General features: G+C 36.8%; 1 protein-coding gene across 1 annotated transcript; it reads left to right on the top strand.

Annotated features, from left to right (window-relative positions):
• The first annotated feature begins 9,362 nt into the window (after positions 1-9,362).
• Positions 9,363-10,708, top strand: LOC148878885 (uncharacterized). Its single transcript, XM_088966517.1, has one exon. It carries the CDS (start codon positions 9,679-9,681, stop codon positions 10,246-10,248), a length of 570 nt encoding a protein of 189 aa, XP_088822643.1. The 5' UTR covers positions 9,363-9,678; the 3' UTR covers positions 10,249-10,708.
• Positions 10,709-14,779: the final 4,071 nt, after the last annotated feature.

Below are 14,779 nucleotides of genomic sequence, written 5' to 3'. Positions count from 1 at the left end.
TGATGAGGCACTTATTCCCCTCTAGCCTTCTCATTGCTATTCATTGCAAGTTCCGCCACAGAAGAGAACCAACAGTCAACCTCATCACTAGATGGAGAGACACCTAAGAAGCAAAGTACCAGACACCTACAGAGGAAAGCGTTGGGTTCCTAAACCCCATCCTTTGCAATAAAGATCTTGATCGGTCCTCCATGCACACATATTGACACTAAAGCTTCCTCTAAGACCCCAAATCATCCCGCCATTACTATTGAGAGAATGGGGAGAATGACTGCTCAGCCCACCTCAGAATTCTTTGCCCCACGGTACTAGGATGAATCATGACCATGGATTGATGCCAAATCCAGGATGTGGTTTATAGGGGGGCTACTAATAGACTATGGGGGACTGTAATTTCAGAATTCTGCAGCAATGCACTTTACACTGTGAGAGAATACTGTCTCACCCTTCCAAGATCCACTACTAATACAACCACTATATTGTATTTCCCTCCGCATTGTTTATTCCTCAATCAATTAAATTGCATTTTTTAACAAGTTAAAATTTGAGTTTTCCTTTCCCTCCTTATTTTATGACTTGTTTGATTGCATTTTTCTCTTTGTAATTGATTTTAACTAGTATTTTAAAAAGTAGAATGGGGTTGGTTTTCTTTTAATTGTGTATAGGGTAGTAATTGCAAAGCAAATTAATCTAACGTTTATTGACAAAGGAACATTGTTTATGAAGCCACTGTAACTCAAATACTAAAGTGGGTGTGTGTATGGTTTTGTTTAAAAGGAAACAACCTGCTATCACATCAGCAAAGTTTTGTTTTCAAAAACAAAATCAAACATATAGGAAACCTAATAATTCGAATACTATAGCCCTAATGATGAATGAGTGGGGGATAGTACTTGAAAAGGCTTTTAATGTGTAGGAATCGTAACCCAATATCCCCCAAGCGAATCAGTATCTTCCCTATTATAGAAACCCAAATAGGTCTAAATATTAAATTATTCTACGTACACGGTACACGGTACACCACCCATATCTTGACTGAAAGATGACTTCTCTCTCTCTCTCACACACACACAGCTGTTCTTGTGAATCTTCAGTGTTCAGTAGTTCAGCATAAGCGTGTGCTGTGTATAGATCAATCAAACTAATAAGATATGACTAGAATAACCGACCAGAGTACCAAAATTGGAACTAGTATAAGGATCTACCAATGGTATAAAGGGCTAATTCTTCCATACTGTTGCATAATTAGGTTATATATAAAACCATGTTTTTATAGCCATTTCAATTAGTTCATAATTAATTAAATGAGAATATAAATCAAAAGATATAAAGGTCAAGGGTGTCATATGGGCAATTAAATTGGGACATTAAAAAATTATTAATAAATTAATAATGAAATCGCGGTGAGAGGAGTTGGCTTGCTGTAACAAAATAAATGAATGACAATTTGACAGGGAGGAAGATGAGAATTTACATCTGCGCCCCCACAACACATCTTCCGATGATATCTTATCATCTCCTATACTCATCTTGTGGGGGTGCAGATGTGAAGTTGAGAGGAGGCTAGGGAGAAACTATTGGGATAGAGATCGAAGACACTGCCGAATAGTTTATTTTGGTGAAAGAGTGATGGATGGCATAATAAAATCATAAAAAGGAAGACATACAGTCGGCACATATCACCATCATGCTCACACCCCCTCTCATTTACTCACCCTCTTGTGCATTTATTTTAAGGACATGGACACCAAGATGACATGAATACCAGTATGGAACTATCAAGTGCCGTTTGGAGAGAGAGAGAATTACATTGTTCAATAAACATATGGTACAATGGTAGACATGATCTCTATCATACCATAAATGGTTATGGTTACCCTAGCTAGGTGTTGTAGACATGATTGCCTATCTTTCATCCGAATGTTAGGAGCTTAGGGCCACTATTTGCAGTCACTACCCTCAACTATGCTGATTGGATGCAAGGTTCTCTCCATCGTCAGTAAGTCCAAGGACATTTGACCATGGTGAGATTGGTCCATATGGGCCGGGCTGTCCTACTAGAGTTGGACATAAGACCGAGGTCTCATAATCCTTGTTTAACTAAAATGTTCCAATCTCGATCTTCTGAGGAAAACTCCCGGCTTAATTTTCTCACAATAAGGATTGGGATAAGACAGAACAAGTTGGGGAGAGGGAGAGAGATTACTATAAGATATTTCAGAATGGCCCTTAAAAGAATTTTTGCAATGTAAGAGATGGTTGTATTATTATAACTTACATTTAGAGACAAAAACCATTTGTACTTGGGAATTAATTTTGAACAGCCTCTAGCAGCCTAATTAACTTCATTCAAGCAAAGTTTGGATATACTAGTACTCTCATATGTTGGTTTTCAGTCGCAACCATTAGAATTTCCTAAGCTACCTCTCTGTATTGGAAGTTGAGACAGTGAATTTAGGATTTCCCATGGTTCTGTGAAATACTTACTAGTTCTTAGCCACCTTACCCCTCCACCAACTGTGGCCATGACACGATTTGCCTCAGACAGATTCATTCAAACAAATTTAATTTATTAAGAATAGGGTGTACGCCCCCACAGTCAAATTACTGGTTGGGGGGAAGGGGTGGGTCGATCGGTTCAGTCCTTCGATATAATTCCATGCTACCGTACCTCCTTCATATCCTATTCCTACCCACTACCAACCTAGTTAGTTGCAACTTGCACGCCCTTAAACATTTCTTGAGGTTTGTAGAAGCGTCTCACTTACTGAAGCCATGGCTGAACTATCACAAGGAGTCAGCTTTGATTAAAATTGATCTAAATTAAACCTCCAGTTATTATATAGAGAAGATCGATGCTCTACTGCATACATCAAAGAGAACCTTTTTTCACAGAGAAGCATATATACTCAAACTCTGCCTTTTGTTTCCCGATAAACCATGCAAACTTTCCTACAGAGAAATATACTCTTCTATTTTGCTCTAGTTAATTAGGCCAGTACATGCTAAAAATTAAAGGAAGACTTATCAATCCTCATTTTGTTCCTCTACAAGCTCCAATTGAATTTTAATTAAGTTAGAGATAAGGATAGGTTTATTTATTATTTATCTATCACTTGGAGCTAGTACTAGTTCTCGTAAAAGATCAGCAATAATTCAAACTCAAGATTAATTTTCTTGACAGGGTAGCTAGCCCTAGCCCATGCTATCGCAGTCCGATCGAGCACGCAACGTAATTTAATGAAGGTTACTTTACCCAAAAGTATATAAAAGGTTAAGATTAATTAACTTGTTTTCATGAACAAACAAAACTTATTAACCAAGGATGACTAATGAAAAAGGAAGAGAAGACAAGATTTTTTTATTTTTTATTTTTTAATTGTAGGTTTCAACAAACTGACTGGAGAGGCTTCCAGAGGCCAAAAGTTCAGTTTGATACTCTGATCCACTCTAGCATAGAAAGATGTACCGATCACTCTGATTAACTGCGTTTGAGAGTCTTATAAAGTAATTCTCGGATCTTGTTAAACAGCCTTTTGAGTTGTACTTTCAATCCTTTGTTGCAGTTCGTTCCATGTTCAAGTCCATTAGAGAGTTCGACTACCTGGGTCAAACCAATGGTTTTTGGTTAAAAACGATTATGGGGTAAAATGGAACCAATCAGATGACCGGTTCCCAGTTTTTCCGGTCTGATCCCGTCTTGAAAACATTGGTTCACGGGTCTGCTTCATAAGCCCAATTATGATTCTGTCTGTAGAATCCAGTGCGATTCTCTACACACCTGGCGGTTTCACAGCTTGTGACGGACTGCAGCCGTAAAGTGGGACTCTCCCAAGTCATAAAACCCTTCTTACACATAGGGCTCTCTTCCGACCCCACTAATTCCAACACCTGCAATGGATCAGAAATCAAAAAATAAATACAGACAGTCCACGTCGTGTTTCACTGGGGGGATCATAAACTCATAACTCATAAGGGAGTGGTCACAGCAGATGTGAACTGAAGATAGGATGGTAAATGAAGACCCCACAGTGGTGGTGCTGGAAATGGAAGTAATGGACCAGGTCAATTAAATGATGCAACCGGCATGCACGAATGTTGTTTGCCAAAAATCCTCACCCACTTCATGAAGACAATTGCATGCCGCAATGGCGTATACAGACCGTAACATGAGCTTGCTCTCTCAACATCATCTCATGATGGCATGGGCCCTGCTGTATGCGCTTCGTCTCTTCATTTTCCTTTGCCTCTCTAACCACTATTGTTCTTCGTCCTTTGTCGTCTAATTATTTTGATACAATGCCAAGAAAATATATAACCATATATACCAATTAACCTGATCCCGCCAAAGTAAGGGCCCTCAATTTCGCTTTGACTGTTTAAGAGAATTGTAGATAGTATCATTACTATACTTAATTTACATTTATTTCATATGTGCAAAAGTGGACTCTGATGGTTTGGCCATGTGCACAGATGATCAATGACTGCACCAGTCAAACTAAAGTAGTGATCATTTTGGTGCAAGTGAAAGGGTCTAACAACCCAGCAAATGCAAGCTGGATTGGTTAAAAAATGATCTAATAAGAGTTTATGATTCAACAGAAGACCTAACTTTTGATAAATTATAATGACAACAGAATTCATTTACCCAACTATAAATAGTTTTTGAATAGAGGATGAGTTGAGTCTCAGTTCTTTGATGGATCATGTTCTGTTTGACTCCACCCTCTTATCTTCTCCTTCTTTGAACAGCAAAGGGCCAAATGCTTAATTTAATATATTTTTTAATTTGCCCATATAAATAATTAATTGAATCTACAACTGTAAATGGGCTGGTAGTAGGAGGGGTTTATATAGGGACATCCCGGATAGCATGGCGGACCCAAAGTTTGACCAATCACCAGTATAGTGAGAGATAGTAAGGTTGAGTCAAGTCCATATATGCATGTTTGATAGAAATTAAATGTGAGGATGAATTCAAAATAGCAACTCTTTACTGTTGGTACGTCAGTTGATAAACTGTAGACCAACCATGTCTACACAGTCTGGCTTGAGAGAAACGCCAATTAAGGATAGGACAAAGCGAGAAAGGTGCAAAGCTTTGCTTGGATTTCTACCCACAGGCCTGTTAAATTGATGGTCCCAGAGCGGACGGTGGCATCTGTCAATGGACGTACGCCCTAATCTCCAGCAATCCCTCTGGCTTCCAGGTTATTTACAAGGCCGACCAGACAAAAAAAAAACCTATTTGGTTGGAAAACTTGTGCCCAAGCCCAGTCTGTTAGGCTGGTCCATTGGCCCATCTCCACACCTCTCTTCAAAGTTCAAACATTAGACTTGGTGGAATTTGTCAGTTAGAAATTGAATGATCATGGAGATGCTGGATGGATTACTGTTCTCACCAAATCATGCCCAAGCTTGACCCTGGACTGTGCCTAAACCGAAAAACTTGAGGGCTTTACTTGGCTCCCATTATAGTTTGATGAAAGCGTCTGATCGTCTCTTGATTTTCACATATAAACCTTAAACCCCTTGATTCCTGATCCTAAATTTTAAAATCCCGTTTACTTTTTGGAAAGTTATTTATTTGAGTAAGTGTTTTTGAAAAATATTTGTCTGGATAAGCGTATTTATCTATGTTCTTTTATTTACTAGGTAAATAAAGAAATGATAAATGAAAAAATTAATTACCCACTTGAGAGATGGGTATCACGTACCATAACTGAACCCCAGATAAATCTAAAAAAAGAAAATGAATACCTTAATTAATAGGAATCAAAATCTAATTAACCAACTTTCCTCTTCTCAAAATCCAAAAAAATAAGGGGCCCTTAAAAGTAACGCTGAAAATGCATGTGCTTGGATGCATTTCATCCCACAGGATAGGGGCCAGATATATATTGGGCTTATGGACAATCCCTACCTCAGCTGATTTTGTAGATTGCAAACTCTAGAGCGACCCATAAAAAGCCCTAAATGTTGGCATGGACAACCATTACTTTGATCCAACTGCGGACTAAGGCAATTCAATTATTTGATGTCCCATAGTCTAATTTGTCCAAAACTGAAAATTGAACCATTGGTTTCATACGAGAAATAGAGAGCAAGAATTCAATGTCGGTAGATGTGGGTGAGAATAAACTATGGCAGAGTACAAAATTTTCGTTTGTTAAAAGGTAATGGCTAAGGGTAGTGGTATTCAGGATATTCAATAAGATTACCATGAGAAATGAAGTTTAAATTAAGCAAATAGAATGTCTGACAGGTGGCAAGGTGTGCAGATCGCAATGAAATAAGGTGAAGGAGTCAATGTAGCTGAAGAAAATTGATGCAAGGACGGATAGAACAGCCCTGGCTCTACGTAAAGAAACTATTGTGTTTCCATCAATTAAGATGAGTAACATCCAAACGAGGCACAAAATAAAATATGAACTCTAAACTCTAGAAAGAGGCTAGAGAAGGAAACTAGGTTCAAATCAAAACCTTGATTCACGCTAGGCTAATGAATGGTTCAAACGAACAACATAAGGACGGATGCCTGCCTTAATTAAAAACATATTTCATCCACACCATGAGCATAAAGTGGTGAAATCACATGTCACAACTCACAAGTGTGTAATTTAGAAAGAATTACAGAACAATAGAAGATACTTTACGCTCATGCTTTTAAAACCTGTTTTTCATAAAAAAAAATGTTTTTGTCATGTAGACAGTGAGCAATACTATACTGTTTGGTAAGGTGATTTTCATCATCATTTTTCATGTATGTATTGACAAGTAAACAATCAGTCAACCATTGGGGGAAAGGTTCATCGGAGTCTCAATTTTTGAGGTATACCTAATTTTTTAATAATAGGCTGAACCAAACAATGAAAAACATGGGTGCTTGTTGAAATCCAACATGATACCATTTTTTTTTAAAATGGCCACCATTCCAAACATCTCCTTAATTAGGGCTAATTTCCAGAGAAGTGATGATTTGGGCTTATTCCCTATATCATAAACCAGACACAGTCCACCCGTAACAAAGAACATTTAGAAGACAGAGCCACAGAGGTAATCATGTAGATTGTTGGGTTCATAGCACTCTAGCAAATTAAATGGGATTTGCCCCAATCAATCTAGCGTTCCTGTAAATAATTGAGTATTTAACTTGCGTCCAAATGCCTAGATTAAGCAAAATGATCATCCCTAGACTATGAAATTGTGTCTATAAGTGAACTTAATTATAACTTATCCCACAGGAGTCTGTCTGAAGAGTGAAGTCTCTCTCTCTCTGTGAAAAAGTGGAGGGGATTGGAGGGTACAGAAAGTGGTCACGTTGTTGTCATTGTCGCCATTTCCATATTCGACGGCAGTAATTTTGATTTCTGGGCCCTAGGGAGGGGCATATGTTGCCAAGGTTTCTTTATACACCTGGTCAAAGGAGTACTGCTTCGTAATGCTCGAAAGGATTTCATGGCTTCCTTCCATTCAAGAACATTCCGAACAAGTAGTCAAGTACACCAAAAGACAATTACTACCTTACTGAATTCCATTTTCGATGAACTCATCTGTTGAATATATTCTGTCTTTCCAACGACCATCTTTCTACTTTTTTTAATCCCTAAAAGCTTCTTTTCATTGTCCCCACTTCTCACTCTGACATAAAGAATTATCTCTCTCCGTGAGTGAGAAGATTTTCAGAAAGAATACAATAATTGCTTTTATTAATAACTCGTATACCGAATTCATCAGATGTCCTGTTTTGATCAGTTTCATGGGTCCAACTGAAATTAATTAATAAAATTTATCATTATCAAGTTCCAAGTAGTAGTAGAAGTTGAAGTTGAAGTTGATGAGAAGAGATGAGATGAGATCCCAAGTCCCAACTCTCCCAAGCATGAGATTGAATTAAGATCAATTCAACTTGGGGTTGCCCCATTAATTAGTGAATATACCCATCCCCAGATGTAACAAGCCAAAATGGGTATCTCCTTTCCATCTACTGAACAATATTGAAAATTGAATATTGGAGAAGAGAAAAGGATTCAATAAGCAGTTGAGTCGAATAACCATTTCTGTAACTCTCAAGTGCTGCCTATAAAAGCCTACAAAAGCTATTAAAAGATACTTTAGGCGGTCCTTACACGCTTATCTTGCATACCTATGAACCACTGTTATTATCACTATCTATGCCATAGCTCAAGGGCAGCGCAAAAGGTAAGGTAAAGTAAAACTGTCCTAACTTACCTTTCCTCTGGAACGATATGGTTTTGGGTCGGGTCAGATTGTGATCCATTCAGATTGAACGGAATCGACCCAACCCTTTGTTAACATATCAAAAATCATCAAACATCCTCATCCCCATTTCAATTAGCTGGTGAAGAAGGCTGTCATTTTCAGTAACTATAATCTCCTTGCCAGATCGAAAAAAGGTTATTAGTAGAAATTATATATGTATTTTAATTGGGGATTTGACACGTGGCATTTCATTCTAAATGAGACTATGGCTATGGGAGCCATATCAGGTAAAGAAATCACAATGCTTTGCTGCACTTAACAAAAAAGAATGTGGCAAATTTGAAATCTGGGAATCCTGAAAATTTCAACTTGTACTGGTTTCAGAATGAATGATCTCCCTTTATTAGTAATAGTGATGGTTATATGGTTATATTAGTTCTAAGACTGGAATAAACTAAAGGAGCTTACTTGTACAAATATGCAATACAATTAATTTGCTTATAACCTAATATCTCTCACACTGTCACACAGGAAGTTTCCTAGTTAGTTACATCTTTCTTTTGGAGAATGACAATCAGAAACAGCTTCTAAAGATGAAATCAAAGTGATGACCCATGGTTATCAATTTTTTGTGTTTCAATTGCTTTAGTAGTAGTTGGGTTCATGGCCGATATGCTATTTTAATGCATGCTAATGTGTAAAGGTCACAAGTTCTTCTATACCTTTACCTTACCAATTTAAATATGAGAGAGAGAGAGAGAGAGTCAACTTTTAAAACAATAAAATTGAACTAGTCAACACTAAAACCAAATGGGCTGAATTTTACCAGAATTTTGGATGATTCATGGATTAAGCTAAGGTTTATATGCTCATTGTTCAGTAGTGGTTATACAGTAGAGTCCTTCCTTGTTGACTCAGTAGCTAGCTAGGTGCTTGCATTGATTACACTACTTATCATATGGAATCGGAGGAGATTGGCTGGGCGACAGCCTACAATAAGAAGAGCAAAAAATACATGGAAAGCAAAAGAAAAAGAAATTAATAGATAAAAACGTGTATTAATTGTGAGGAGAGGTGATGAATCCAATATAATCGATGAAGGCTGGCTGTGTGAGTGAATGGTTTCATCGATCATTAGAATGCAAACGTCAAAACGGTGTCATTCTCAACAGAAATGAACCTTCACTACTCAACACTCAACGACAAATTAAACAATATGCATGCCAATGACTTTTACTTGTCTCTTCTCTCTATCCCACAACCCCCATCCCTCCTCTCTCTCTCTCTCTCTATTAAATCACAATCACTCATATATATCCTCCTCTCCCCAACTTCTCTCCCTTCTTCTTTTATTTTCGTATCTTGCAGCTACCACTTGAAGCTTTCCAAAACCTCATACAGTGTGTCCCATCATCATTTCTTCAAACAGGAGTTAGTTCGTTCGTTCGTTCACTAATGGATCAGTCGACCGGCGGCCAGCATATGCATCAGGATTCAAAGACCTCAAGCGAGGAAAGCGATCAGCAGCAAGATCAAGATGATGCGAGTACAGGCCGATCGTATGGGTGCGTGTTCTGTAAGCGAGGTTTCACCACTGCGCAGGCCTTGGGTGGCCACATGAACATCCATAGGAAAGATAGAGCACGGATCAGGCAGCCTGCAGTTCCATCGGTTTCGACCGGCAAACCGGACAACGAATACGTCAGTCCGGCGCCGTTGCCTCCACCGACTTCTACCCGCCGGCCACTTTATAGATCTCCACCCCGAGAGGCACAGGCTACTACTTATCACGTGTATCTCCCACCATCATCATCCGGCACTAGACACCCACCTGAGTACCATGCAGATGAATTTCACCTTCAAAGGCCACAGCCCTTGAGCCCATTTGACGAACACGATTGGCGCACAAATTTGAGCTTACAACTGGGTCCAACACATACCAAGAATGGCGGTGAAGGAGAGAAGAAAAGAGAGGCCCAAGAAGATGAGCCAGATTTGGAGCTTCGACTTGGTCACGATCCCTAGCTAGTCATAAACATTTACGTCGTATACACAGCATTATTGCCTATATTGTATAGGTAGGTATTCTTTGATTCTGATATATGGATTTTGGAGGTCTTGGTGTTGGTGTGGTGGGTTTCTTTTGTTTCTTTCTTTCTATAGATCGACATAATCACGTCGTCTCTCTCCCTCTCTCTCTCTCTCTCTATCTCTCTCTCTCTCTGGCAATTCTGCTTGGAAGAAGGGGAATAAAGAAATTATATCTTTAAAAGGAATTTCAATAAACCAAAGGAATGAAGAAGAAACTCTGGGTGGATTATTTTATAGAATTTATTCTAAGACTAACCTTGTTAGGGGGCTTAATATATTAATCTAGAGAGTCTGTTCTGAAACTTTCGTTTATACATAGTTTATGCTTATTTCTATTTGAGTATAAGCTATGCTTGATTGCTTGTGATCACATATACGAGGATATGAGTATCAAAATCAGCAGTATCATCAGTTGTACCGAGAGCCCCGTCTATCTGTTGAACGAAATGAGATTCCTCTCTCTGATTGCTCCGATTATGGACAGAAAATAGGTGTCATCCTAGAAGGTTTTATATCGTTTTTTGTTGTTGTCAAACATCTGAATCATGTAAAATGATATATTCTCCATTAAAGCACCAATGAGACAACACTGCAGAGAGAGAAGCAACTCCGGGGACTGCTAAAATGTGTCCTTGGAGTATAATATGACCATTATATTCTCTGCTGCTAAAGCGTGTGCTTGAATCATCATCTGAAACACTGTCATTGTTATTGGCAGTCAAACCAATAAATCATCTTACAAGTTAGTACTGCTATTCACTAGAATTTGTCTGTTGATAGACAAGCCGTCTCTCTCTCTCTCTCTCTCTCTCTCTCTCTCTCTCTCTTGATGGGGAATGATCAGCACAGCTTGATAGAGAACACATAACATTGCATATGCTCTGCAGATCGATGTTCTGCTATTGACATGAAACCATCATGGGCTCCTTAAACAAGCAACTGAAATAGCCAATTTTGATGGTTACATTGGACCAATGTGTGATTACCAGCATATATACGATGCGTCAAAAGAATTCATCACTTCGAATGGCTTAGGGCATTAATTACCTCTAATCACTTTGTACTTTCTCTGTACCAGTATATTTAGTTTGTGTTATTACACTCCTGATGGATGATGAAAATGGTTGGTCGAATGCTTTTTTTTTTTTCTTTTAGTTCAAAAAAAAAAAAAAAGAATCATCCATGATCGATCTCTTGAGTGTTCTGCATTTATTATACCTTGTTATTGATATGGTCCTGAATCACGTGACATTGAAGCTAGTGGAATGAAGCACAAGTTGGAAGATCAATATAGAGGAGGTAATACTGTATATATAGAAATCTCTAGATGAGAGCATTCAGACAAGAAATGGAGGAAACATGTAAATTGAACAATTAATGGGGATTATTCAAATGAGGCTTTTTTATTGTTTCATGGTGTTGAAAGAAGGTTTCTAATTCCATTGCAGGCATTAATTTCTCTTTTCTAAATGGGTTAAATCCAGAATGAGTAACAATACCCTTTGTCTGAATTTGTTGTGCTGATAGTGGGGATAGGCACTATCCCCTTTATCTAAATAGGCTAGCTCATCCACCATAGAAGTTCTATCCTCTTAATTATAAGAGTTCTTCAAATTATGGGTCTAGCTACTTTATCAAAACCCTAACCAAGTGGAAGACTTATACACACAGTTGAGGAGGGTTTGCACTAACATTACTTCTTTCCAGCTGGTCATCAAAGGAGAGAGGATGATTCAATTTAATGGGGTGACACCAAAGATTCATTCGGAGCCATGCACCTTGATTAGCGGTGTACTATACACACCTCAATGAATATATTAAGCTACTATATATCCACCAATGCCTGATAAAGACCTTGGTCTGCCAAGACAGTCACCTAGTTTTAGACCTAGGGTTTGCACCCCCAATTGTATTCTTGTTTTTGGTTGCCTCTCACTCTCTCAGACAGAGAGATTCATGCAACCCTTACCGCTCATTAAAGCACAAAACCCCAAAACCTACTTGGTGTGTGTGTATTATTGGTTAAAATAACACCGATCTAGTTAAGTTGTTTGAGCTTTACAGGGACGTAAAGCCAAGCTTTCCTCGTATAACAACTAATATGGAGAGGAGACCTAACTTTAGTTACTTCTGAAGTTGCTTTACCTTTTTCTTCTTTTCTTTTCCTTTTCTTGTTTCAGGGATTCTTAGAAAAGCACCGTGATTACAGGGAAGGTAAGCAAATTGTGAAGCCTTTATCACAGGTTGCACGCTGTACACTATATATATATATATATATATATATTCTTCTAGTTTGCAAGCTATAGCATATCGATCGATCTTTGTCTTTTTAACAAAAGCATATGTTATCTATTCAGCATTTAATTCCGAAGAAGGTAGTCCATTTTTTTCTATTATATATATTTTTTGCAGTCAACATAGTATCATATGATTCCTTTGGTAAGGTTTTCTACCCAAGATAGATTTTTCTTCTAATTTTATTTCCCTCTCTTCTTTATCGTACACTTCCTGCTCCATGTACTACAAGATTTTCAATTTAATTTGAATGTTCTTGATCTTCCTTAAAAGTATCTTGCCTTTCACCCACCATATCTAATTAAATATATGCTAGATAGCTGCTACAACTTCTAGATATCAAAAGACATCAAAATAGAAAAACATGCATCAAGCAATATTCATATAATTCCACTATTAAAAATACAAGCTATTAGTAACTATTTTTTTTATTGAATCCATCTATTTTTTTCTTCTGTTTGATGAAAGATCTCTTTGTTTTTTTAAGTGGTAATTTCATTAAAATTTATTTTAAACATTGTTAGAAATTTCCTTGTTCGATCTGCACAAGTCTAATTAGCATGAAGTACAGATTATAGGACTTTTATTTAATATTCCTTTCAGAACAATGTCAAATCATAAGTTCAAACTTGCTTGAATTATAAAAATAATAAAGTACCACCATTACATCTTTTACAAGAATTGCCTTTGTTACATATACACTTCTGATACAAACTTTGTGATGAAGATTTTCACTAGTTTTTTTTTTCTATATTTTTAAGATACTAACAAGGGAAAATCTATGCTGCTGGGAATTAAGGCATGGTACCGAAAGATCTTTGACCAAACAACCTCCCATCCCCCATGAATTTTGACAAGTACCACCTGATTGATTACTACTTTATGATACCGGTTGATTGGTTACAATTTTTTCTGTATCATATCTTGGTGGTATCATACTCAAACCCATACTACCAAATATGGACTTGTTTTGAACATGGCAATTTTTAGATGATGATAATAATGAGTGTCCATATTTTTCTATAAATTTCCTTATATTTCTGTGTATAAAACTAATTCTTATTTATCACATTTATTTTTGTTCTATATAATTAATATATATAATATTAGATATGTGTCCAAATATTTTCTACAAAATTTGTGAATTTTTCATAATTTTTTTTTGTGTTTTGTCATTTTAGCTTTTTTCAAGTAATTATGGCATTGAAGGTTGACACATTTGATCCGTAATGTTGAACAGCTGGCCTCCCACCAAAGAGGAAACAATTTCATATTTGGGTTGGTTTTAAATTTTGTATTTCATTTCCATCATCAATAAAATCTATTCTTCATTATGAAACTTATTTTTCTTTAATATGATTAATATAAAATTAATATTAGAGATATACCCAAAGGAAGAGCGATTACATAGGTTTGGGTTAGTTTTATAAAGCATGAGTTTTATATTGTTAAAAGTATTGGGTGTAGATTTAATTAATAGAATTTATTGACAAAAAAATATATTAAGTATAGGATTTAATGCGAGAGAGAGAGAGAGAGAGGGAGTTAATATCTTAAATTTAAGACTTATTGAGAGGGAATTGAATGAGGTAAAAAGTAATAATTCAAATTATATTTTTTGCCTTCAAATTACATGGGGACCAAATTTTAAAATAGAGTTATTTTAATTAAAAAAGAAGTTTTCAAAAATTCATTTCATACTTCTAATAGTAGATTAATAATAATATAGATATAGATGAATCCTTTACGTCAGTGAGTTGGATAAAAATGATAAATATCTGTGCATATCCATCTATTTAAATATCTGTGCAATAGTTAATAATCCAATAGTAGATTAATGATCTATATTATTCATCTAGGACTATACACAAAATTTGTTATGCAACATAAATGAGCCACCTAGGGAAAAGATTTTGATGATGTATGAATCTTCCATGTGGCAGCTACCATGGCAGTCTAAGTGGTCCTCATGTACCCCCTACATCACCCAGAACAAGTTTTAGCCACACAACCCTTGCCACCTCACAAAACAGACCTCTTTTTTTTCTTCTTCTTTTTTGAGCTACATTAGAACTAATTAGATCAGTTCTAACAGGACAGAAACATGAAAACACTGTAGGGCTGTAAATCCTGTGAATACAACATCACAACATATAGTGTTTCCTGTATA

The sequence above is a fragment of the Nelumbo lutea genome, chromosome 1 (genome assembly GCF_056320005.1).
Source record: "Nelumbo lutea isolate HS-2025 chromosome 1, American lotus-T2T, whole genome shotgun sequence".
NCBI lineage: Eukaryota > Viridiplantae > Streptophyta > Magnoliopsida > Proteales > Nelumbonaceae > Nelumbo > Nelumbo lutea.
The sequence above is the reverse complement of the archived record's forward strand: the minus strand, read 5'-3'. Positions and strand labels throughout refer to the sequence as shown.